The sequence below is a fragment of the Phodopus roborovskii genome, unplaced genomic scaffold (assembly GCF_943737965.1).
Source record: "Phodopus roborovskii unplaced genomic scaffold, PHOROB, whole genome shotgun sequence".
NCBI lineage: Eukaryota > Metazoa > Chordata > Mammalia > Rodentia > Cricetidae > Phodopus > Phodopus roborovskii.
Window position 1 is genome coordinate 23238631 of NW_026125391.1, and position 24564 is coordinate 23263194.

At 45.4% G+C, this 24564-nt stretch overlaps 1 protein-coding gene and 1 non-coding gene across 2 annotated transcripts in view; both read right to left on the reverse strand.

Annotated features, from left to right (window-relative positions):
• Positions 1-253: 253 nt before the first annotated feature.
• The window catches only part of Stpg4 (sperm-tail PG-rich repeat containing 4), a 46632-nt gene continuing 22321 nt past the window's right edge, over positions 254-24564 (reverse strand). The window contains exons 6-7 of the mRNA XM_051175297.1: positions 3196-3300; positions 254-396 (exon numbers count right to left, since the gene is read on the reverse strand). Coding sequence (XP_051031254.1) covers positions 280-396; positions 3196-3300 — 222 coding nt within the window. The 3' untranslated portion in view covers positions 254-279. The remainder of the gene's footprint in view (positions 397-3195; positions 3301-24564) is intronic.
• Positions 5934-6129, reverse strand: LOC127214988 (U2 spliceosomal RNA). The gene has a single exon (XR_007833919.1). It is a non-coding gene; the product is annotated as a U2 spliceosomal RNA (small nuclear RNA).

Below are 24564 nucleotides of genomic sequence, written 5' to 3' on the forward strand. Positions count from 1 at the left end.
GGATCTTCCAACATCAGCATGGTGGAGAAAGCCACACAGCACCTAGCCTGGACACATCTGCCATGCATACTGCTTCAAGGCATAGCCTGGGCCAGTCTCTGGGATAGCTGTCTGTCCTCTTGGACTAAGCAGAGTAACTGATTGTTCAGACTAGGACCCTATAGGATGGTTACCCAGGCCACTGATCCAGGGTCCACCCCCACAAGAAATGGGCAAGATCTTTCTAGACATAAGAACTTGCTGAGGCTCAAAGTAGCTTGGCACTAATATTGCTTTATTTTAAAAGCCAATTGTGTTATTGAAGAAGAGGCTGTGTTCTCTACCCATTTTGGCGATGGTTGGGGACTGCTTAGGGAACTGTCTCGAAGCTGTGTATGCTCCTGGACCTGGTGTTTTCTGAAACAGACAAAAAACAACAACAAAACACACACACAAAAGATGGGACCTGGTGAGCTGACTCACAGTCTAAGCTCTGGGTCCGGCTGCTAGATGAGGTGTGCCTGACCCATCCCCCATCCCTTGCAGAGAGAAAGGAGTGGTGTGTCTTGGGAACCCAGGGGAGTCCTGTTGGAATCACTGTGAGGCTTGGACAAGGGCAGGAAGGCCAGTGACCACTGACACCTGCTGGGGGTAAGGGCAGGGCCACTCTCTCCAGACACCTCTAAGAGTGATTTCTCCCAGTGACATTGGCCCAGGCAGTCCCTGTCATCACAGCGGATGCCATCTTCCTCCCAACTACTGTCCCTGGGCTAGCAGCAAGTGGCTGGAGAGACTGGATTCTGCAACTACATGTCTTATAAGTCAAAAGCCCAAATTGCTCCCCATGCTGCCATCGCTGGCAGTATGGTAACGTGAGGGACTCCGTGAGCTCCCATAACTAGCTTCTTTTAATTGTGTGTATATGTGAGGGCGTACACACATGCATCCTCTGCAAGCAGCAGCAAGGGCTCTTAGCCTGAGCCATCTCTGCAGCCCACACACATATGCATGCTCTCTCCCCTCTGTGTGTGTGTGTGTGTGTGTCTCATACTCAGTACGGCCCCAAACCACCATTTTGTACAGTGGTTTTTCCTGGCAGGGAGGGGGGCATAAGGCTCACAGCAGCCCTGCCCTTCCTTGCTGGTCATCCTTTCTTTTTGGGAGGCAGCCCTGAGCATGGAACAGAGCAGTTGGCCTGGTAGGTGACGTCAGCTGCCTACCAAGCTGCTTTCTAAAGGCAGGATGTTTGCTTGGCCAAAAGCAAAGGAGCAGGCTGGAAATCTAATCAAGTCCTGGCCACACGTCAAGGGAAGCGGAAGCCTTTATTAGTGCTAATTATGGGAATGCAACGACACAGAGTGAGCAGTCCTGGAGGGCCAGCCCACAGAACAAGAGGTCGGGAGGAGGTACACACACAAAGCCACCCTCAGAAGGCTGACAGTTGCGGCTCTGTCACCTTGTCATCCTACTGGATGACAGCTCTAGTTTTACTGTCGACTGGTGACAACAACCCCAGACACCAGCCCCTACTCAGTGGACACTGCACTTTCTAGGAATGTGCTTGGATTTCTTGGGAGTTTGGTTAACGTGAGAAAGTGCTGACCTACAGACCCAGTCCGATGTCTGTTTTGGATAGCGCCAATACCACTAAAGTCTGAAAGTTCTCCAGCCACTTATCCATCTGTCTGTGATTATGCTGACTGCCTGCATCACTTCTCCAACCACCGGTCCCTCTACCAGTTGTGTAGCCCTCTGCAGTCGACACTTGGAAGGCGCCAACCCTTGCCTTAGGGTCACCTACTCAGCCCAGGTTTCATGGGCCCATAAATGAGAGACAGGGCCCAGCTTTGGGGGTGACTACCCAGCTCAAAGCCCCTCTCCTCAGCCTGGAGGATACCTAAGTAAAGAATTAGATCAGCTGGCAAAGGATGAGCCTGGGTGCCTATGGGCAGTTGCTGCTGTTGGACTCCTAATTGCTGAAATCCAAAAGTTTACTCTTGGCTGTCCCCTTAAGGTCCATAAACCATAATACAGCAAACATCCTAATTCTAGCTAACAGACTTCTCATCTACAGGAAGATGAAGGGGAGCCTGCCCACTCTTGTGAGGAGGGCCAATCTCTCAGATCAGCCATTGGCAAACGGTGAACTGGTCCTCTATACAGATGAAGTTCTTGTCAAAGAGGAGAGCCAATGTTTAGGATATGTAATAGTCACTAGCTTCAGGTGCCTGAATCAAGACTAATACCTAGAAACTAAAGCACTCAGTTAACAGAGCCCATAGCTCTCTCTCAGGCTCTAGAAACAGAGTTAATATTTACATGGACTCCAAACATGCCTTCCTTGTCTTGCATGCCCATGACAATATTTGGAAGCAAAGAGGCCTCCCAAGTACAGCTGAGAATTTCCCAAAAAGTTCTCAGGCTTCTGGATGTGGTCTGTTTACCCATCCAAGTGGCTGTAATCCATTTTCCTGAGCATCAGGGAGGGTTTGACCCAATACCAAAGGGAGGTAAGATGGCTGATTTTGAGGCTGAGAGCTGCACTGGGAGATCTAAAAAGCCCCTTCCTCTGGGGAGAGTCTGTGCTGCCTCTCGAGAGACCTGAGTATCCTTCAGAGGAAATGGCCTTTGCCTCTATGACAGGGTGGCATCTAGAACCTGGAGGGTGGTGGTGGTTAACATCCAAAGGACCAACTGTTCTTGCCATTGGCCCTACAAAAGGATGTCTTGGAGTCCCTACATCAGATCCATCACCTGGAACAGGAGAACACACTTATTTTGAGAAAAAAAAAAAAGTTTCTAGGATAAGGCTTCAGTGAGACAGTCTAGCAGGTAGTACAAGGTGTGAAAAATATCAAGGAAGTAATCCCTTCAACAGATACCTGCAGCCTCCGGTACCCAGAGACGGAGCATTATCCTGGGAAAGGCTAACAAGCACAGTCCTTCCTGCCCAGTGTGCCTAACTCCAAACATCTCCCAGCCTTGATAGATGCTGTCACAGGGGGGACAGAGGCTTTCCCATATAAATCAGAAAAGGTCACGGAGGTAATTATGGTATTATTTTCTGAAATAATTCCCAGGCTTGGCCTACCTAAGAGCCTTCAGTGGTCTGCCTTTAAGACAGACATAACTCAAGGTCTAGCCAAAGCCTTGGGAATTCAATACAACACACAACACACACATACACACACACAGTGTCTCTCTTCAGATACTTACTGAACCAGCAGGCAAGAATCGGGGGACCTTAGATCGAAAACAAGAAGTAATGGAACCTCCTGGGGGTGCTTTCAAGTTATATTCACCTGGTCCAGGGCCTTCATGCTGAAAAACATTTTTTAAAAAGAGAGGAGAAAGAGAGATTTCATTTCACTAATGTTTGGCGTATTTTAAGGGATTATTTGCCTTCTACAAATAAACACATAATCCATGATGTGCTAGAAAGTTTCTAGATCGGAGATCTTATATGGGTGTGACCTAAAAGCATAAGAAACTGCGTGGTACCCAGTACCCAGACTGAGTAGCGAGTAGCCTGGCGGGGGTGGGGTGTGTGTCTTAGGGTTACTATTGCTGTGATGAAACACCATGACCCAAAGCAAGTTGGGAGAGGAAAGGGCTTATTTGGCTTACACTTCCATATCACTGTTCATCATTGTAGACTGAAGGAAGTCAGGACAGGAACTCAAACAGGGCAGTATCCTGGAGGCAGGAGCTGATGCAGAGGCCATGGAGGGTGCTGCTTACTGGCTTGCTGCTCATGGCTTGCTCAGTCTGCTTTCTTACAGAACCCAGGACCACCAGCCCAAGAATGGCCTCACCCAAAATGGGCTGGGCCCTCCCCCATCAATCACTAATTAAAAAATGCTTTACAGCTGGACCTTATAGAGGCCTTTTCTCAATTGAAGCTCCTTCCTTTCGGATGATTCTAGCTTGTATCAAGTCAAACTAAACTAGCCAATACAGGGTGTTTCTCCTTATCCCTGCAGGCTCCTGTCCCACACTCAGTACCCCTTGCACCGCATGCCCCCAGCCAGCCTGTCCTGCTTGTTGGTCTGAGTGTTACTTGTGAGTTGCTGCTCTGATGCTGGCCTTAGAAAGCATACTGACTTTCCTATAAAGGTAATTATCTGTTACTTTGAGTCTGAAACAGTAGTCCCAGCAATTCACTGGTGCAAGGACAATGCTGTTGGGGGAACATAAATGGAAACTAAAAATAACAAAACAAACAAACAACAACAAAAGCAGCACTCAAGAGGAAAATGAACAGAGGACAATTCACAAAGGAGGAAATGCAAATATTCAGTGAGAAAACTCATTCATAACTGGATAACTTCCAACTAAAACAAATGAAGGTGGTATTCTTCCCAAATAAAATACAGGACTGGTGCTGGGTGTCTTAGAGTTCCCACTGCTGTGAAGAGACACAGTGAAAGCATCTTATAAAGGAAAGCATTGAATTGCGGCTGGCTTACAGTTTCAGAGGCTCAGTCCATTATCTTGGCGGCATGCAGGCAGACATGGTGCGGGAGCTGAGAGTCCTCAAATCTTGACTCAGAGGCAACAGGAAGTCGACTGACTATCACACTGAGTGAAGCTTGAGGAGAGAGCTCAAAGCCCGCCCCCACAGTGACACATTGCCTCCAACAAGGCCACGCCCACCCAACAAGGCCACGCCCACCCCAACAAGGCCACACCTTCGAACAGTGCCACTCTCGGTTTTTTTTTTTTTTTTTCAATCCATCACAGCGGTGTTCAAGGATAGGGAGCACTTACATCGCTTGTGTTCTACAAAAGAAGGAATTGAAAAGGAGAGAGGATGGGTGTAGAGAAGCGAGGAGGGGAGGAAGAAAATGGCCTAAAGATTAGCAAGCATGGGCACTCATCAGGATCGGTGGCAGAAGTATAATTTGATCAAAGTTTCTGCACTGGGCTGGCAAGATCTGAAACGGTTTTAAAATGCACACACTAGTTCGGAGGTGGGGAGAAAGTGAGGCAAAGAGGTAGCTGGGGTGGGAGGTGCAGGAATCTCTCTCCTGTTTTTCAAATAGCTAGGGTGGGTGGAGAAGGATAAAAACCAGAAATGATTCTTTCTGGCAGAATGTCTTGGCTCTGCTCCTAAAACAAATGAAGGGATGGCTTGGAGATGGGAGAGAAGGTGGGGAAATGTCCAGGAGGAGCAAATCATTGTTGAGTGGGCAGAGGAGGCTCCTCTGTAATATTCGGCCTCACGTGTACAGGTGTGAATGCTTTTGAGTTTGTGAGACTAAGTGAGCATCCTACCACAGACCTATGTCCCCAACCCATATGTTGTGTTTTCACAATATGAAGTTAAAAACAGTATAAAGGGGCTGGAGGGTATGCTCAATGGTTAGTGCATACTGCAAAGAGAAGAGGGAGGAGGGGGAAGAAGAAAATAAAACATAAGGGGGGAAAAGTTCCTACTGCTGGTGCAGAAGACCCAGGTTGGGTTCCCAGCATCAACACAGGGGTTAAGAACTGCCTGTAATTCCAGTTCCAGCAGATCTGATGCCCTCTACTGGTCTCTGAGGGTACCTGTACTCATATGTGCACAGATACACACATATATACATAACTTCTAAAAGATAAAAATAAGTCTTTTAGAAAATGTGTATTCCTTTGACCTAACCATTCCATGCCTAGGCATTCATCCTGATAAAGAATGTGAATTGCATAAATATCTAGCTACAGATGTCCATAGTGACATTGCTTCTTAAAAGCAAAACATTGGAAATAAACTAAGTGACCCGTGATGTGTTCCTGATTATGTAATTTGACTGGGTGTTGTTATGGCTATAAAACATTTTTGTATGTTTTGTTTTTTCAAGACAGGATCCTGATATGTTGACCATACTTATTTTAAACTCACAAGCCTTTGCTAACCTCTGAGTGCTGAGCATGGGTTACCATGTCCAGTGTGTAAGTTTTCTAGTCCCAGGAAGAAGGGCATTATTCTTGGAATCACTGATATGACAGGCCAAACTGTGGAGTGGGCAGAAGTGGCTCCTATTCCATCCCCCAGTTCCAAGAGCCCATTTACTACATTATCTTCAGGTAGAGGATGTATCAGGTATTAAACAGGCATGAACAGATGTTATGCTTGATCTTAGCTGAAAGGTTTTTCAAGACAGGGTTTTACTGCATAGTCCTGGATGTCCCAGAACTCACTCCATAGACCAGGCTGGTCTTGAACCCCAAAACACACTCTCAAAGTATGACAAAGTATAGCTAATATGTAGGTGAATATGGAAATCATGTGAAGGAAAGGAAGGTGCACGAGGTCAGAGCACAGATATGCCCAGGCACAGAGTCTGCTCTTAAGTAGGACTCTTGCACATGGCCCCCCAGGGATTTGGCAGAACAAGTCCCTGGACCACAGATCCTCAAGAGATTTATGAGCAAGGCTCCCGTGCAGCTGGTGGGTGCAACAACTATGCAATTAGATCCACCACTCTCAATTATCCTACCCTGAGAGTGGCCTGTTGCTAATAGCAGGGGGAGGGGCGGGACACGATGATGACACAAGTCTAATCACCAAGGGACAGGTGATAGAATCAGTCTCTTTAATAAATGTATCATTGATGCACACATGTGACAGAGTTCATCTTTGGAGAGAAGGTGTCTACATGGTGTCAACTCTACCTGAACCTGCATAGGAGGACTGTGAACCAAGAAGTAAACGCTGTGAGAACTGGACAGAGGCCATTTCTTCAGCCTTTTCTTTTTCCATCTGTGGCTTTGGAGACCTTTAAGCCAGGTGAGTAGCCAGCCAGCCGAAGATGATGCCTTTGGCGCGAACCATAATGCTGCATCCTGCCCACATTTCCCTATGCCTAAGTGATGTTCTTTCTGAGTTGCCAAGTCAGAAACCCCTTGGGAGTCTAAGTGTGAACCCCAGTGATGCACTGCTGTGTTCCATTGCCATCCTGAAGCTGCCCTACATGGGTGATCATCTGAATCGCAAGGCGTGAAACCGGAAGAGAGTACTGCCACATGTGTCAGATGGAATCTTCCAGTGGAAACATTGGGGAAGTGGATATAGTCCCAAAAGCATATTCCAAAGCCACAGGAATGCTATGGAAAGCCATAACTGTAGCCGGTGAGATCGGATCTGCAACAGAGTCCCCGACCAGACCCTCCCCCAAGGATAGCACAGGTAGACAGGTGGCTGGAGGTGTGCCAGTTCTCCACTTAGTTCAAAGAGGAGGCTTTTCAAGCGACCGTTTGCATCTCATCCCACCCTCCTAAAGTTGAGGCTTCTGACACCTCCTACACAGAAGGCTGCCAGATCACTGTGTCGTAGGAGGTGGCCTGGCGCTTTGGCTCCCCCGGTGTGTGATGTGGTCAGGAAGGGAGATGTGTGGTTCAGCAGTAGCTGTGGTCAACTCCTCTCAAATAGTCAAAAGACGTGGTCCCTAAGCCTTGCTTTCATTAGGGCTGTGCTTTGGTATCTCTGAGTTTCCCAAAGCTGATGATTGCATCAATGTCTCAGTTAGGGTCACTATTGCTGTGATGAGACACCATGACAAAGCAACTTGGGGAGGAAAGGGTGTATTTGGCTTATACTTCGAAATCACAGTTCACCACCAAAGGAAGTCAGGACAGGAACTCAAACAGGGCAGTGTCCTGGAGGCAAGAGCTGATGCAGAGGTCATGGAGGGTGCTGCTTACTGGCTTGCTGCCCATAGCTTGCTCAGCCTCCTTTCTTACAGAACCCAGGACTACCAGTCCAGGGATGGCACCATCCACAATGGGCTGGGCTCTCCCTCACCACTAATTAAGAAAATGCCTTTCAGCTGTATATTATGGTGGCATTTTCTCAGTTGAGGCTCCCTCCTTTCAGGTAACTCAAGTTTGTGTCAAGTTGACATAAAACTAGCCAGCACTATAGTCATTTGGCCCCCGGGGGGAGGGCAGAACTGCCACCTGGTTTGCAATCCCTCTGCTGGGAGGGAGAGGGTAACCTTTAAGCCCCACCCCCCGTGACGATGACAGCATCATCTTTCCACTTTGGCTTTTAATGAGGGTAACATTTACCAGCTGGAGCTGTGGGGAGTTACACAGGTGAGGGAAGTATGATCTGGACCGAGCTCGGAAGGGCTTCTGCATGGGGGAAGCACACAGGCAGAACTGAGTATACCAGCAAAGAATGAACAAAGCTCCAATACAGGAGGGCTGACTGGTGCCTAGGGAGGGCCCAGCTAGCAGCCAGGCCCTGGCATCCCCGGGAAGTGCTGCCAATTGGGCTATAGCTAGAAACCAAAGGCAGGAGCCACCATCTTGTTGCAAAAGACTCAGAACGCAGGGGCTTTGTAGCTTTTTCTGGAGTTGTAAGACCCTGAAGTTTGATTTACTGATTTGACTTGGGACGGCCAATGACACTCCCAGCCTCCCCCTCTCAGATAAGAGGACGAGACAGCTGCCTCTGCCTGCAGCGGCTTCTTGGGAGGAATAATGAGAGCTGCAAGGTCCAGTCCCAGCGCCTGTGTGGCAGGCAGACATCATGTCCCAGCTTATGTGGCCAGAGAATTCATGTTGTACTTGATTGTGCTGAGCAGTGAGTGCTATCTCCACCCACACCGCAAGCATTTGTAAGTTGTAAAAATTCAGAATTCCCAGGATCTCAGAATATGACTTTACTTGGACATGGGGTCTAATTCATTGAGGTCTCGTCCTCATGGTGAATGCATGCTCAGTGTGGCTGGTGTCCCTTTGTTAAAAATGGGACATTTGGGGCTGCAGAGATGGCTCAGCCCTCAGAAGAAACCAGCAGAGTGAAAAGTTGACCAGGGACTTCTCAAACCCATTGCACCGAGTATAACAAGCTCCCAGTTTGGCATACTTTGTCATACTCTTTTTTTTTTTTTTTAAACAGCATCCAAGAAAACAAATACACGAGTGTTTCTCTAGTTGCATCATTCAACTAACATACCATGTTCCAGGCAACAGGCTAGAACCCTGGAATGTAACTGGAAATGACCATCTCCCAAAAGCTGGTCTCCTACTTGGGGGCATTAGATCCATTTTGAATTGAGCATATGTGTACCCAGAATAAAAATTTTATCTCCGGACCTCTTGGGTATCTAGGTGCAACCACATGAGTTACATCAGGCTGAGGAGTGGGGAGTAGCAGAGATGTACAGTTTCGGGGACCCTCCTTTAGCGGGTAACAGATGCACTGTTCCCTGCCCTTATCCCCACCAGCTGACCCCACAGCCTCTGCTCTCTATGGCTAGGAAAACAGCAGGCATGCTGAGCAGAGCAGTGCAGAGGAGGGGGCTGGCCTGAACCGCTCACTAAAGGGCTTTTACAGCACAGAAACAAGTCCATGCCTTCTTAATCCCACTGCAACTGCAAACCGTTGTTCTAGCCAGGCAGTGGTATCGCACACCTTTCGTCCCAGCACTCAGGAAGCAGAGGCAGGTGGATTTCTATGAGTTCGAGGCCAGCCTTGTCTACAAAGTGAGTTCCAGGACAGCAAGGGCTACACAGAGAAACCTTGTCTCAAAAACAAACAAATGAACAATAACAAACCCCGTCTCTGTTGGGAGGACTGAATCCTAGGTGGCAAGAAAGATACACATTTCTCATGTTCATAGCTTATATTTTAGTGGGGAACATCTTCCTCACCAGAAAAAAAATATAAAATATTATATAGACAGCGTATATGACACCCCAAGGGATGGCCGTGGTGTGAGAGGATGCACTGATAAGATCCCAAGGCCCCCAAGAAGCCTCTTGAACAGCTGTATCTGAGCTGGGCTGGACAGAAAGAAGAGGGACCATTTGCAAGGCAAGGCAGCTGCAGGAAGGGTTGGCACAGGAAGCGGTGACAGGGAGAGTCAAGGCAGGCCAAAAGGGACAAGTAGAGAGAGCACACTGTTCATTTCAAACCTGTTGGGATAACTGCTACATCAGAAAAGTAAATGAAAATAGTAACTGGTCTGTGATAATCTAACTCACAGAAAAGTCCAAAAACACCAGACGATTAGCAGGCGTGGGAGAGCTCACTCTACACAAGTTAACAGAGTGGTTCTCTTCCGTTCACCTTTCTGATGCATGCATTGTCCCCAGTGGCTGGAACTGATGCATTGATCAAATCTCAGCCAAACAAACTGAATAGTTAAATCCTCACACATTCATGGTAGCCTGTGAGGGATTCTGGGAGGTGTCAGAACGTTGTATAGGAACATTGACCACAGGATGCTGCTACTGGTTCAGTCAAAGTAACAGGATAAGAATGAAAGAGAAACAGCAAAGCAAGCTGTAGGGGGAAGGAATGTACAGGCTGGAGAGCTGGCTTGGCAGTAAGAGCACTTGCCACATAATCATGAGGAATAGGGTTCAGACTCCCAAGTCCCAAGTAAATGCTGGTGGGTGTGGCAGCCTGTCTGTCATTCCAGCTTCCAAGAGCAGACGGGATCCCCAGAAGATGCTGGCTGATGAGACCAGCTATACTGAAGAGCTCTGGGTTTGGTTGAGAGACCCTGCCTCAGTGGATACAATGGAAGACTGATCAAGGGAGATTCTTGTCATCTATCTCAGACCTCCACATTGCACGCACACCCAAACATGTGCACTCACACACACACACACACACGCACACTCACACACATGCAAACACATACTCATACACATACACACACATTCACATACATCCAAACACATACTCGCACACACATACACACACTCACACACATGCAAACACACACATACACATACATGCAAACACACACATGCACACACATACATGCAAACACACACTCACACACATGCAAACACATACTCATACACATACACACACATTCACATACATCCAAACACATACTCACACACACATACACACACTCACACACATGCAAACACACTCACACACACATATTCACATACATGCAAACACACACACACATGCAAGCACACACACAAATACACACTAACACACATGAAAATGGAGGGAGGGAGAGAAAAATTTTCAGAAGAATTGAGAGATACTATCATGAGAAGTTTGTAGGGAGAAGCCATGGAGAGGGGGTGGGACCTATGGCAAAGTCAAGGTGACAGGAGTCTGGGCTGTACCCTAAAGAAAGCAGAAATAGATAGACAGGGAGATAAGAATACAGGAGAGAAAGCTCCGACTCTATCAAGCAGACTAGTATTAGAAGATGGGCTGGGGCACACCCATGCTAACAGGCAATCATTTTCTTCTACTCAGTGCACCTGTCTCCACAGGCCACACATGCAGAGTCAACAGACAGAAGATCAGAAAGATCGTCTCAAATATGTCTGTATTGAACACATAGACTTTTTCATTGTACCCCAAGCAACACAGCATCACTGTTTTGGTGGCATTGTCATTGTATTAGGTGCCATAAAGAATCTGGAGGTGATTCTCAGTATATGAGAGACTGTTTGCTGTGTTATTTTATATGAGGGGCTTAAGCGTGCAAGGAGTCCCATGTCTGAGGTGATCCAGGAACTAATGCCCCATGGATACCAAGAAATAGCTGCATTATATAAAATTTGATATTTCACCTAAATTTCAAGATAAATGAGTATATATAAATACATAGTGAAAATAAACTGTATAACAAAGTACTTTTGTTTATTGAGACAGTGTTTCTCTGTGTAGCCCCAACTGTCCTGAAATTCACTTTGTATACCAGGCTGGCCTTGAACTCAGTGATCCACCCGCCTCTGTCTCCTGAGTGCTGGCATTCAAGACTGAAGACACCACTGGCCGGCTACAAAACTTCTAGCATGAGATAGAAAGCTAAATCTTACTTGATAGTGGTTTGCTAAACCCCCTTCCATGACATTATCTTTTTGCAGAAAGTCTAAACATTTCACATCTTGGGTGAGAATTCTCTTTAGCACAACACAGAAGGTGCGCATTATAAGACACTTGCATATCCTCCCATCGGGGAGACAGCGAGAAAGGAGACAGTCAACTTTCTCAGTGGCTGCTGTGTTGCTTTTTGTCTGCATGAGAACACTGAGAAAGGTATTCACCATGGGATGTAAATGCTCAATGTCACCTGTATTGCTAGTCTCTGCCTGCCTGTCACTGTGATTACGAGAGACCAGAATCATTGAGGTGAAATCTTCTGGGAAGTTATTTCCTGAAAGCCGGCACACAGAAGCCGTGCTCCAGAGGCGGTCAAGGTTGCACCTCGTGCAGGGGGCAAAATTTAGTAAGTCCCCCTGGTGGAACTGGTTTTGAAGGCATGAAGGGGTGGTGGAGAGCACCTGAGGCTTGGCACTGTGAGAGCGGCATAGACCCCAGCACTTTGGAGATGCAGGCACCATGGGTGACCACCAAGAACAGCAGCAGAGGTGGAGTGGGGCCTAGAAGACAGCTGTGTGTGCTGCGGAGGGCGGAGCTGGAGACGGACCTGGGCCTTTGGAGGAGCAGGAAGGTGGGAGTGCATCCCAGACACTGGACACTGAGTTATCTACACTGTTGGGTGTTTAGCTTGCTTTGTTCAAATTGTGGCTGTGCCTCGGTTCTTCCTGCTTGAAGAGAGCGTTCAACTTGATTTTTGATTTTTGCAGAGCCCACAGCTGAGAGCTTTGAACTTTTAAAAGAGATTTTTTTATTTTTAAAGAGACTGAACTTTTTTTTGTTTTGTTTTGTTTTTTTGGGGGGGCGTGTTGTTTTGTTTTGGTTTGGTTTTTTAGAGACAGGCTTTCTCTGTGGCTTTGGAAGCTATCCTAGAATTAGCTCTTGTAGACCAGGCTGGTCTCGAACTCACAGAGATCCGTATGCCTCTGCTGGGACTAAAGGCGGTTGCCACCAACACTTGGCTGAGATTGAACTTTTAAAGCATTTGAATTTGTAAAGACCTGAGATTTTAAAGTTATTCATGTTTTTTGATGTGAGATCCTGGGGATGAGTGAGAAAAGGCAAGGTCGCAGCTTAATGGTGATGTGTTTGTGTGATGTATTGACTAACGGTTCAGTATGCAGGATAGTTTTATATAAACACACAAGCTAAACTCATCTGAGAGCCTCAATTAAGAAAATGCCTCCAGAACAAAAATGCCTCTAGCCTGTAAAGCCCACTTACCCAAGATAGCTTCCTGGAATGCTGAGGGCAGTTCATATAAGTTAACAAACTGAGTGTTTCTGCATCTGTAAACAAGCTTGGTTCTTGATCACACGTAGGAGGCAGGAAGTACATCAGGATGCATGCCCCTGATTGGATCAAGGCAGGAAGTACATAGCCTTTTGAGGTTTGCATTTATAGCCACTGACTAATATTAATTGGATGCCATACTCTGGAAAATTCTGGATATGGATGGACCTGATCAGTATTTAATAAAGATTGCTTCAAGTTTGGCTCCAAATAAATAAGTAAATAAATAAATAAATAAATGTCTCCATATGATAGAAGCTGGTAGGCAGTTCTGTAGGACATTTTCTTAATTAGTGATTGATGGAGGAGAGCCTAGCCCATTGTGGGTGGTACCATCCCTGGGCTGGTGGCCCTGGATTCTAAAAGAAAGCAGGCTGAGCAAGCCAGTAAGCAGCACCCTCCATGGCCTCTGTATCAGCTCCTGCCTCCAGGTTCCTGCCCTGCTTGAGTTCCTGTCCTCACTGCTTTTGATGAGCTATTATATGAAACTGTGAGTGAATAAACCCTTTCCTCCCCAAGTTGCTTTTGGTCTGGTGTTTCATCACAGCAATAGTATGCCTAAGAGCAGTTTCTACACACCCTATCTAGTCTGTGGTGTTTAGTTACAGCACTGGAAAATAGACCAAGACACCAACTAAGCTCTATATTATTTTATTTTAGTTTTTGATCAGGCTGATTTGGAATGGATTTCTGTTTCTTGCAATGAAAAAAAAAATTCCTATTTCATTCTTCATTTTTTTCTCCACCTGTTTTAGTCAGATAGTGCCTAAGAAAGTCACTCAGGAATGCTTCGCACTCCCAGCTGGACAGGGAAACACAACTATGCTGAGGCTAACACCATTGGGAAAGTTGCACAGGCTACTTTTTAAGAAAAAAAATGGCCAGGATAGACATTCTATTATTAAATCCTAGTAGATCTGTGGTTGTATTTGGAAAGTGTTTTTCATAGTATGTTATCCACAAGTGTGGCTCATCCATGAGGAGTCTAAACTGGAATCTGCCTTTATCAACCTAATTTCTGAGTTCCATCCAAGCAGAAATCAATTTTCTGCTTTATTCAATCCAACCATGTTTATTAATTACTTTCTGTTCCCCGTGGAATTTCAAGCTGTCAGCTTGGTTTTTAATTGAACTCATTCCTTAAATTCAGGAACAGCTGGAATGAGACAGCTTTCCTTAATAGATAGGACGCCACACTCCGGTACTCACACCCAGTGCATTTAATCCTAAAAGTGATCAACACAGACTGCTTGAAACTATCACTTGTCTCTCTGCTCTTCCCGGTTCTCCAATCCCTTCCTTATTCCTCACAGGGCTGTCAAGTTAAATACAGAAAGGATAGGAAAGGATGTTTGACATCAAATAGAGAAACCATAGTCATTTGACATCAAATTTGTTTCCACTGACAAGAAATTATTTGCTGTCTTTGAAATTGTATTTTGAGAAATTGTAAGGCATTAGAAAAGAAATAACCACCTCCCCCCATATGTAGCATCTCCACAATGCCCACAATAAATGACCACCCTACCAAGTCATAGACTTCCACAATGCTAGACAAATAACCGACCACCCTAGCATGTCATAGTACTTTTCCAATGCCAGTGAAAGCAATTTGGCTCATATTTCCTGGGTGTTCATACACAATGATCTCTCCCACATTATTCATAGTTGATATATTATCTGCATGTTGCATTTTTCTTTTTAAAGAAGAGTTCTTTAATGTATGCATGTGTGCTTGAGTATGTGTGTGTGTGCACCGTGTGCATGTGGCCTGGGGCTCACGGAGATCTATGTGCCTCTGCCTCCTGAGTGCTGGAATCGCTGTCTGCTGCATTTTAAGTGTACATTAACACATCAAAGCTTGGGGTTCCACTTTATAATATTTATAGTCATTGCTTTAATGACTACAGGCAGTCCTTTGCCACCCAAAAAGTGTAAAATATGTAAAATTCTTTGAAGATCAATTCATTCCTTCTGGCAAATTATGGTTATTATAAACAATTTCTTGATGGCATATTTAGGTTTTGAGTTTTATTTTCATTTTTGTTTTCTTTTGAGGTAGAGTCTTATTTAGTTTAGGCTGGCCTGGGATTTTCAGTGTAGCCTGTGCTGGCCTGAATCTTGCTAGTTCTCTTTCTAGCCCCGGGGGCTGGGATACCAGGCAGGAGCCACCAGGCCTAGGCACATGGATGACAAACTTGTATGATTGTCTCAATGTGGAATTAATGAGGTTGTTTCGGCATGGGTTTTGGTGGGGGGGGATTAAACACAAGCCCTCCCACATGCCATACAATTAAACTGAAGGTTCTCAACCTGTAGATCACCACCACTTTGGACTGTTACATGACCTTTTCACAGGGGTCACTTATCCCATATCCTATATATCAGGTGTTTACATTACAACTCATAACAGTAGCAAAATTACAGTTTTGAAGTAATAATGAAATAATTTTATGGCTGGGGGGTCACCACTGAAAGATTTTAGTTTGCAGAGCAAGGATGTAGGAAAGGGGCAGCAGAATAATTCTTGCAAGCGGAATATAGAAAATCATAAAGCATGGACATTGATGTGGGAGGAGAGAACAGAAATTATGAGAACAGGAAAGTTACTATGGTGAGGGGGCTAGGTCATGCTAGGCTGATTTTGTTAAGTAACTGAATCATCAATCTCCTGTGAAATAACTGAAGTCTCTCCTAGGTTGTGGCCCGCATCAAGGAAATGGGCCCCAACCCTGGAACAGATGGTTCCAGATGAACGGTCCTGGCTGGGTCATGCCCGACCAATGGACAGTCTGGGGTCGCTCCCTGTCATTCTGTTGTTATTCCTTTAAAGAAGAATAGGTCACATGGGTAATCTTTCAAATATGACATTATACTTTGTACTTTGTAATTATGCTTTGCAATCAATCACCTGGTGCCCTATGCATGTATGCCGCTTTACACTCTTTAAAAAGGGCCTGGACCCTCTGAGGGGTGTGCAGCTTTCCTTGGATTGCTGGCACCTGATCATGCACTCATTTAATAAATGCCTCTTGCTTATTGCATCTCCTGGTTTGGTGTCTGTGTCTCGGGGCTCTCCCACCGGCCCATCAGGACCCCGGGATTAGGGTCCAACACCACAACATGAGGAGCTGTATCAGAGGGACCCAGCATTAGGAAGGCTGGGAACCAGTGAACTAAACAGCTCTCACAGGTTTGTTTGTGCGTGTGTGTGGGTAGCTTTGAGTGTCTGCATTTATGGACAGGTACCACATGTGTGCCTGGTGCCTTCAGGGTGGCTAGAAAACTGTGTAGATCCCCTGGAACTGGAGTTACAGGCAGTTATGAGTCACTGTGTGGGTTCTGGGAACCAAAGCTGTATCCTTTGCAAGATCAGCAGGTGCCCTTAACCACTGAGCTGTCTGTCTACCACTGGTCACAAAGATTTTATGTTGTTGTTTGTTTTCAAGCCAGGGTTTCTCTGTGTAGCCTTGGTTGTCCTGGAACTCACTATGTATAGACCAAGCTGGCCTCGAACTCACAGAGATCTGCCTGCCTCTGCCTCCCAAGTGCTGGGATTAAAGATCTGTGCTGCAGACACCGCCACCACCCGGCTTGGTCACATAGTTTTTTAAAGCTCAACACTCAGTGCCCATGTGCTTTGCAAAGGGTTGCACTGATGTACACTCCTACCAGTGGCAGATAAGAAAAACTCTGGGTTTCTGCAGCCCACATGCCAAGTGGGTAGTAGGTTCTGGGGTGTTTTGTTTGTTTGTTTGAAGAAAAATGGGAGTTTCCTTAACAGGAGTACTGAATAAAACCATCAGTAACTCCCACATGCCCAAAACAGTTGTGCAGGATATCTGACATCTTTCATGTCTACACTCTGAAACACAGTCAGGATGGGATATAATTAGGAATATTTTTTAGATCAAGAGTGTTCTTTAGGTCATTCATAAGGCCAACAAAAGTGTTAAAGAGATGCCTCCCACAGAGGCCAACAGCTGCCTCATTCGGGGCTCTGACTGCAGTGACATGGTCTGGGTGCTGTGTGTCTCTCTAGTGCCATCGTGGTCTAAGGACCTGTGCCTCTAGGTCCAGGGTTTAGTGTTTATCACCGTGCTAACAGCAAATGGTGGCTGCTGAATTTCAAACATGGCCATCTTTCTGAGGATGAAGAGAGGCTCTGTACTCATGGTAGAGAGTGTCCTCTGGCATCTACCCAACAATGTACTTAAAGCCCCTCTTTAATCATTATTTTAATGATTAAGTCATCAACAGGTGCATGGCCTTATATTTGTAATTTGAGGTTAAAGATCATTTTCCAACCCAGTTCCCAAATACTTCTCCTGAGAAACCCCTACACTTCAGGAGCAAAATTTACATTGTTCTCCTGCACTTCCTGCCTCCCTCCCCCCCTCCTCCCTCCCCCTCCCTCCTCCCTACCCACTCCCTCTTTCTCCCCTGCTTCCATACTTTTTCTCTTTTGATGCTATCTATTGAACCCAGGGTCCCAGGCCCCACCAAACTACAAAACAAACCTTGTTAGTGCTTTTTTATATTAAAAAGAAAAAAGACAAGAAAGTGGAAGGTGGAGCTGGTGTGTAGGGGAAGGCAGTCATCAGGAGTCCAAGTGGACGAATGGGTCAAAGGGCGTTCTGTGCATGTAGGAGAATGTCATCATGAAATCCATTGTTACGTGTCATTACTATATGCTAGCTAAAACCTTTTTTTAGGGGCTGGAGGGATAGCTCAGTGGTTAAGAGCACTGGATGCTTTTCGGGCAGACCTGGGTTCTAATTCCCATTACTCACATGGGCATTCACAACTGTCTGTAAATCCATTCCTAGGTGACCAATGTCCTTTCCTGGCCTTCACAGGCACTGCACACACATGGCACACAGACATATGTGCAGGCAAAACATCAATGCACATCAAATTTTAAAATGAAAAAAATTTTAAAAATCATTCACCTGTGTATGTATTTTAAATACCCTTTGAGGGGCACAGAATACCCACTGAAGGTGTGTTGTCTTTCCTGATTTTGAGTTGACAGCTGTGGGCTCCTTTTCTCTGATGACTAAAAGCAGTTTGAGCCTTGTCACACAGGTTTCATGTCACTGAGGCACACGTGTAAACTTCTTCCTTTTGTAAACATTCTTCTATGAATTGACTTGAAATGTATATGATAAGAAACAAAATGAGTATAAAGGAAGAATAGTTTAAGATGGGCAGTTACATCGGTGGTGGTGGTAGTGGTGTAGGCCTTTAACCCCAGGAGGCAGAAGTAGGTGGATCTGTGAGTTCCGGGACAGCCAGGGCTACACAGAGAAAACTACCTCAAAAAAAAAAAAAAAAAAAAAAAAAAAAAAAAAAGGGCAATGCCAGCTATAAGGGATGGCCAGTGTGAACCAGGATAAGGATGTTGGGATAGAATTTGTCCAGCAATTTTATAGAAATGGATCCAAATATGCTGTGCAATGTATTCATGAGTTCACAGTGGTAACAGAATAAGTTCACCAATTATGTATTTAAAAAACAAAATCATATAAAGTAAGCTTTCATATGGTCAGTCACCAATTGCTTTTCCTAGGTGGCTGTGAGATTATAACGCACAGCCAGCCAGCAAGCAAGCGCCACTGAGCTCCTTGCAGGTCACATCAAGGGGAGAAACAGTGTGTGCCTGTATATTTTATAGCTAACTTTGTTCTAAAAAGGAGGAGATGAGCTGTTCAGCATCTGTCTGTGCTGGACTGCCTGAGGTCTACAGGTCAGATTTCTGGTGAGCACAGGTTTCATACACAGCAGCGCATGCTGAGTCAACATGTCTCAGGTGGCACTGTGACCTTACCATGTAACCAAACCCAAACACATCCGAGAAGAATTGGAGAGTCAAATGTTTTATAAGCTGGGCATGGGAGTACATGTCTTTAATCCAGCGCTCAGCAGGCAGAAGCAGGTGGATCGATGTGAGTTTGAGGCCAGCCTGGTCTACATAGTACGTTGCAGGCCCACCCCAAGACTACATAAAGAGATCCCATCTTTGAAAAAAAGAAAAGATTAAAATTTAGAAGGAAATTTAAGAACATTTAAATCTGTATTTTAAAAAAGAGAAAGAAATAAATATAGATTTCATCCCTCTATTTGACACATTTGAGCACTGGATGAAGAATCAGGTGTGGGGAAGAAAGCTGATGAACTCTCTTCCCTGAGGCCTCTGGACCAGACGGGGATACAACCACCTAATCAGCTGACAACAAAGTTTTGTATTTCAACCTTTTCTATAAATAAAACCAAAGAATAAAGCAAAATCCCTGAGAAACTTAATGTGCTTGTTAATGTCTTTTTGCTATGGAGTTTATACATATTAACAACAGCACAAGCATACTAATAAAAGTGACCCAGAGGGATGGTGGTTGGGCAGTTAACAATAAGAACCACTTCCCAAAGTCTACATACTTTACATCCTTCCCAAGAGAAAACGGGGGGAGGGGGGGGCTTGAATGAGACTGGCCCCGCCCCCATAGGCTCATGCATTTGAATGCCTGGTCACCAGGGAGGGGCCCTACTTCAGAGGACTAAAAGGATTAGAAGGTGTGTGTGGTGATATATTATTTATGAGTCAATAAAGCTTGCCTCAGGATTCAGACTGCAAAGCTAGCCACAAGCCATAGAGGTTAGGCAGTGGTGGTATACTCCTTTAATCCCAGCAGCCATACTAGCTAGCCACAGAGCTAGGCGGTGGTGGCACACCCCTTTAATCCCAGGACTGGAGACGGGCAAATGGATAATGGCCACACTGAGCTATATGAAGATGATCCCGTCCTAAAGAGAAACAGCTCACACACAGGTGATCTCGGCACTTGGGACCACTCACCTTTGATCCCAGCACTAGGGAGGAATAGAAGGAAGAAGCAAAGGGTCTCATGTGGAGATTTAGTTTTCAGACAGGGAGAGCATAGACTGAGGATTTGTGGAGATGACATTGCACTCTGAGGACTTGTGGAGCCAGGATCATCCTTTCAGTCTGAAGTGGAGGTAAGAGCTAGTGGCTGGCTGCTTTGCTTATCTGACTATCAGGAAAGCTGTGTTAAATCATAAATAATAGATCACCACTGGTGAGACCTCATTGGAGGAAGTGTGTCACTGGGCGTGGGCTTTAAGGTTTCAAAAGCCCATGGCAAGCCTTTAGTCTCTCTCTCTCTCTCTCTCTCTCTCTCTCTCAATCATTCTCTCTGCTTACAAATCATGAAGTAGCTCTCAGCTACTCCAGCACATGCCGTGATGACAGTGGACCCAACCTCTTGAAACCGTAAGCCAGCCCTAATTAAATGCTTTCCTTTATAAGAGTTGCTGTGGTTGTGTTGTCTCCTCACGGCAACAGAGCTAAGGCTAAAGATGAGAATCAAGAGCAGGGTGCAGTGAGGTGAGGTTGTAATCTCATCACATGGGACATGGTGGCAGGGGTTCAGACTTGGGAGCCAACCTAGGCTGCATGAAAACTAAAATCTCTCTTGGTGTAACACCAGCACCTGTGACTTCGGGCAGGTTGGCCTGCCGGTCATCAGACAATACACTGAAAACAAAGTGAAAAATGCAAGTTTCACTCTGAAAAGTGATGAAGCACCCATATTGCAGGATGGAAGGGAGAGCCTTTGGAGGACCCATGAGAACTGGCAGAATTAGGCTGCCCAATGGACGGATGACACTAGATTACTGACACTATTAGTATTTCAAAAAAGAATGACTTAAAATACCAAAGTATTGAGAGATGCTTTTAGGAAAATTCAACTTCATCTTAGTCTTTTATTTGGTGTTGTATTTTTCCTAAGATCAAATACAAAGTATGCAGGGCAGGGAGGGGGGCCACGCTTGTAATCCTGGCATGGGAAGGCTGAGGTAAGGAGGATCGTTCGTGGGTTCAAGGCCAGCCTTGGGCTTCAGAGTAAAACCCTGCTCAGAAATGAAGTCTAATTATCAAACATTATTAAAGATGTGGGCTGCTGAGATGATTGGGGAGATTCGCTTGCCATACCATCCTGAAGGCCTGATTTAATCCTGAGACCCATGAGGGCAAGAACTGATCTCCACAGGTGGACCACTGAGCTTATGTGCCCATACTCGCACACAGAGAAATAAAAATTAAAACACACGCTCACACACAAGATATCACTATGCTATCATAAAATACTATCAGAAAAGCTGAAACTTATATTCATTTACCTTTACATTTACTCTTTTTAAATCCCGGGCTGGCCAGATAGCTTGGCAGGCAAGTGTGCCTGCCTGCCACCAACCCTGTCAGCCTGTGTACAGTCCCCAGGGCCCACATAGTAAAAGGAAAGGACCATCTCCTATGCATTGGGCCTGACCTATGACCTCTACACGTGTGCTCGCACATACTCAGATAAATGTAATTTTTGCAAACTTTTTGAGAATATGAATTTAATATAATAAATGCAGTTTGGAAAAGAAATCAGCAAAAACCTGATAATGAAAACCAAAAGTCTAGTCCAGTGGCCTCTCCAATTTCATTGCCTGAGGCATGTTTTTTTTCTTCTTTTCCTTTCCTTTTTCTTTTCTTTCCTTTCCTTTTTTCTTTTCTTTTCTTTTCTTTTCTAGAGTCTGTGACAGACACCCCAGAAAGGTATGTGCAGAGTTGCATTGGCGCAACACTTAGCCGTCCCATCGTGACTAAGTCTCAGAAACAGCTCCACATGTGTCATTTAGAGAACCTAAAACATGCTCACTTAACTCCTAGCTATGCTCATGGTGGTAGTGTGGTTCCTCTTACTCCCTGATTGTAGAAGTGACCTACTGGCTGCTTCTTGGAATGCGGAGTGTGGCTCTCACCCCTCTGCCCACTGAACCACAGTGGTTTAAATCATTCATCAGCTGTTTACCAGATGAACATTATACCTGGCGGGGCCAAGTAACACCGTGATTTTTTTTCTTTTTTCCACAGCCATTTGTTTTACTTGGAGTTAACAGGTGCCTTGTCTTTGTTTTTTGTTTTGTTTTCACTTGCACAAGTTGCTGTACATGTTTTCTTATCCATCCCCCATGATCCAGTTCTCCAGCTCCCTTTTCCTTAGGAGCAGTCCCCTGGGGGCATCTCCTTTCTGGGGCCCATGCCTTTTTCTTTCAGGATATGTTCACATGTCCCCTTATTTTGCTGTATTTTATCACCTGTAGTATCTTTTTAAAGAGGCGTTTAGGAGGTCATTTTATGTCCTTTTTTGTGTTTGAAAGTGTTTTGTGAAGGTCAGAAGACAGCCTGGGATATAAATCCTTACTTCCTGTGCTGGATGGTTTGTCTATTTGACTCAAGTTAAAGTCATCTGAGAGGAAGGAGCCTCAACTGAGAAAATGCCTCCATAAGATTGGGCTGAAGGCAAGTTTGTAAGGCATTTTGTTAATTAGTGATGTGGGAGGGCCCAGCCCATGGTGGGTGGAGTCATCCCTGGACTGGTGGTCTGGGTTCTATAAGGGAGCAGGCTGAGCAAGCCACAGGGAGCAAGCCAGTAAGCAGCACCCTCCATGGCCTCTGCATCAGTGCCTGCCTCCAGGTTCCTGCCCTGACTTCCTTCGATGATCAACAGTGATAAGTAAATGTAAATTGAATAAAACCTTTCCTCTCCAGGTTTCTTTGGTCATGGTGATTCATCACAGAGGCAGAAACCTTAACTAAAACAGGTTTCTGCAGGATTCTCGTGTCTCCATCCCAAATCTTGCCTTGAAAGTGCTGGGATTAAAGATACCCAGTATTGTGCCCAGCTCTGCATGGGCTCTGGGGATTCAAACTCAGATCCTTGTACTTGTGTGGTAGGTGCTTCATTCACCACCTCATCCCCTCAGCCCCACCATGCTGGAAGACATTTTTATCTCACTTTCACAGTTGATTGCTAGCTTGGCTGGACATAGACTCCTACCTAGGCTGACAACTAACTTTCCTTCTCATCTCACTGTGGGACAGTAATTGTATTACTAAGACAATCTTCCTCTTCTCTTCACAGAATTCTGTCTTCCACTTCCATGCTGCCGAATCTCCATCACCTCTGGAGGTTTATCTCATGTGCCTGATAGAAACCCTGGCACCTGGCTTGGATATTGGGGTGGTTTGAATAGGTTTTTATGGCCCCTACAGAATGCTTAGCTCATAGGGAGTGGCATTATTGGGAGGCCTGGCCTTGTTGGAGGAAGCATGTCACTGTGGGAGCAGACTGAGGTCTCCTGCGCACAGCTATGCCCAGTGTGGACACAGCCTCCTTCTGTTGCCTGCGGACCAAGACGTATGAACCTCAGCTCCTTCTCCAGCACCACATCTGCCTGCGTGCCGCCATGCTTCCCACCATGACGGTAATGGACAAAACCCCAGAACCTGTAAGCCAGCCCCAATGAAATGTTTTCTTTATAAGAGTTGCCGTGGTCATGGTGTCTCTTCACAGCAACAGAATACTGAGATAGATATACTTAGATCAGCCAACTCCACGGCAATGTAGTGTACTTCCTGGGATCAACTGTATGGTTCTCTTCTCTCTCGATTTACCAACATCATTCCACAGGATAAACTCCATTACTGTTTTTAAAGTATTTCTTTCATTTTGGTGGTTGGTGGGGTAGGAGGATGCTGAGTATTGACTCCAGGGTCCTTCACAATCCAGGCAAATAAATTCCCTACTAATTCACCTATATATACATCTTGTCTTACAAATCCTTTCTATATATCCTAGACCAATCTTGAACTCCTGGGCTCAAAGCATTGCCTCTGCCTCCCAAATGGCTGTGACTGTAGGCATAAAGAGGGTGTTAGGTTCCAGATCAAATACTTCTGTACACAGGTTTAATTAATTCCCTGATGTTGAAATCTGCTATTCCTCCAAATGCCTACCTCCCCCATAAAGTTAAGAGATAGACGGACACAATAGCAACCAATGAACTGTGGCCCCAGATCAGCTTCTACTGTCTGGAGACTGGTCGTTCCCTAGCTAGTATAGCCTTCAGCTCATGTTTCTGAGATCATTATGGGCTGGGTTTAAGTCTTAACTCTCCCTTAAGTAACCATATGACTTTAGGCAATGAATTTCCACAATTAATTTTTACTTAACAAATAGAGATAAGTAAATGCTACTTCCTCGAGTGGTGAGAAGTGAATGAGACAGTCTATGCCCAATACAGGATACTGTGCCAAGAGGCAGAAGCCAATGCACAGTTAGCTTCTGGAGCTACTCTCAGGTGAGTCCCTCACAGTTCTATGACTTCCATTTCTAGAAAAATTAAACTAAATGATAAAGTCAGCCACATATTTTTTTTTCAGATAAGAAACTAAATTACAATGGCCTAAGTATAAGCATTTGTGAGTTTAGCTGGGTGGCAGAGGCAGGTAGATCTCTGTGAGTTCAAGGCTAGCCTGGTCTACAGAGTGAGTTCTAGAACAATTAGGGCTGTTACACAAA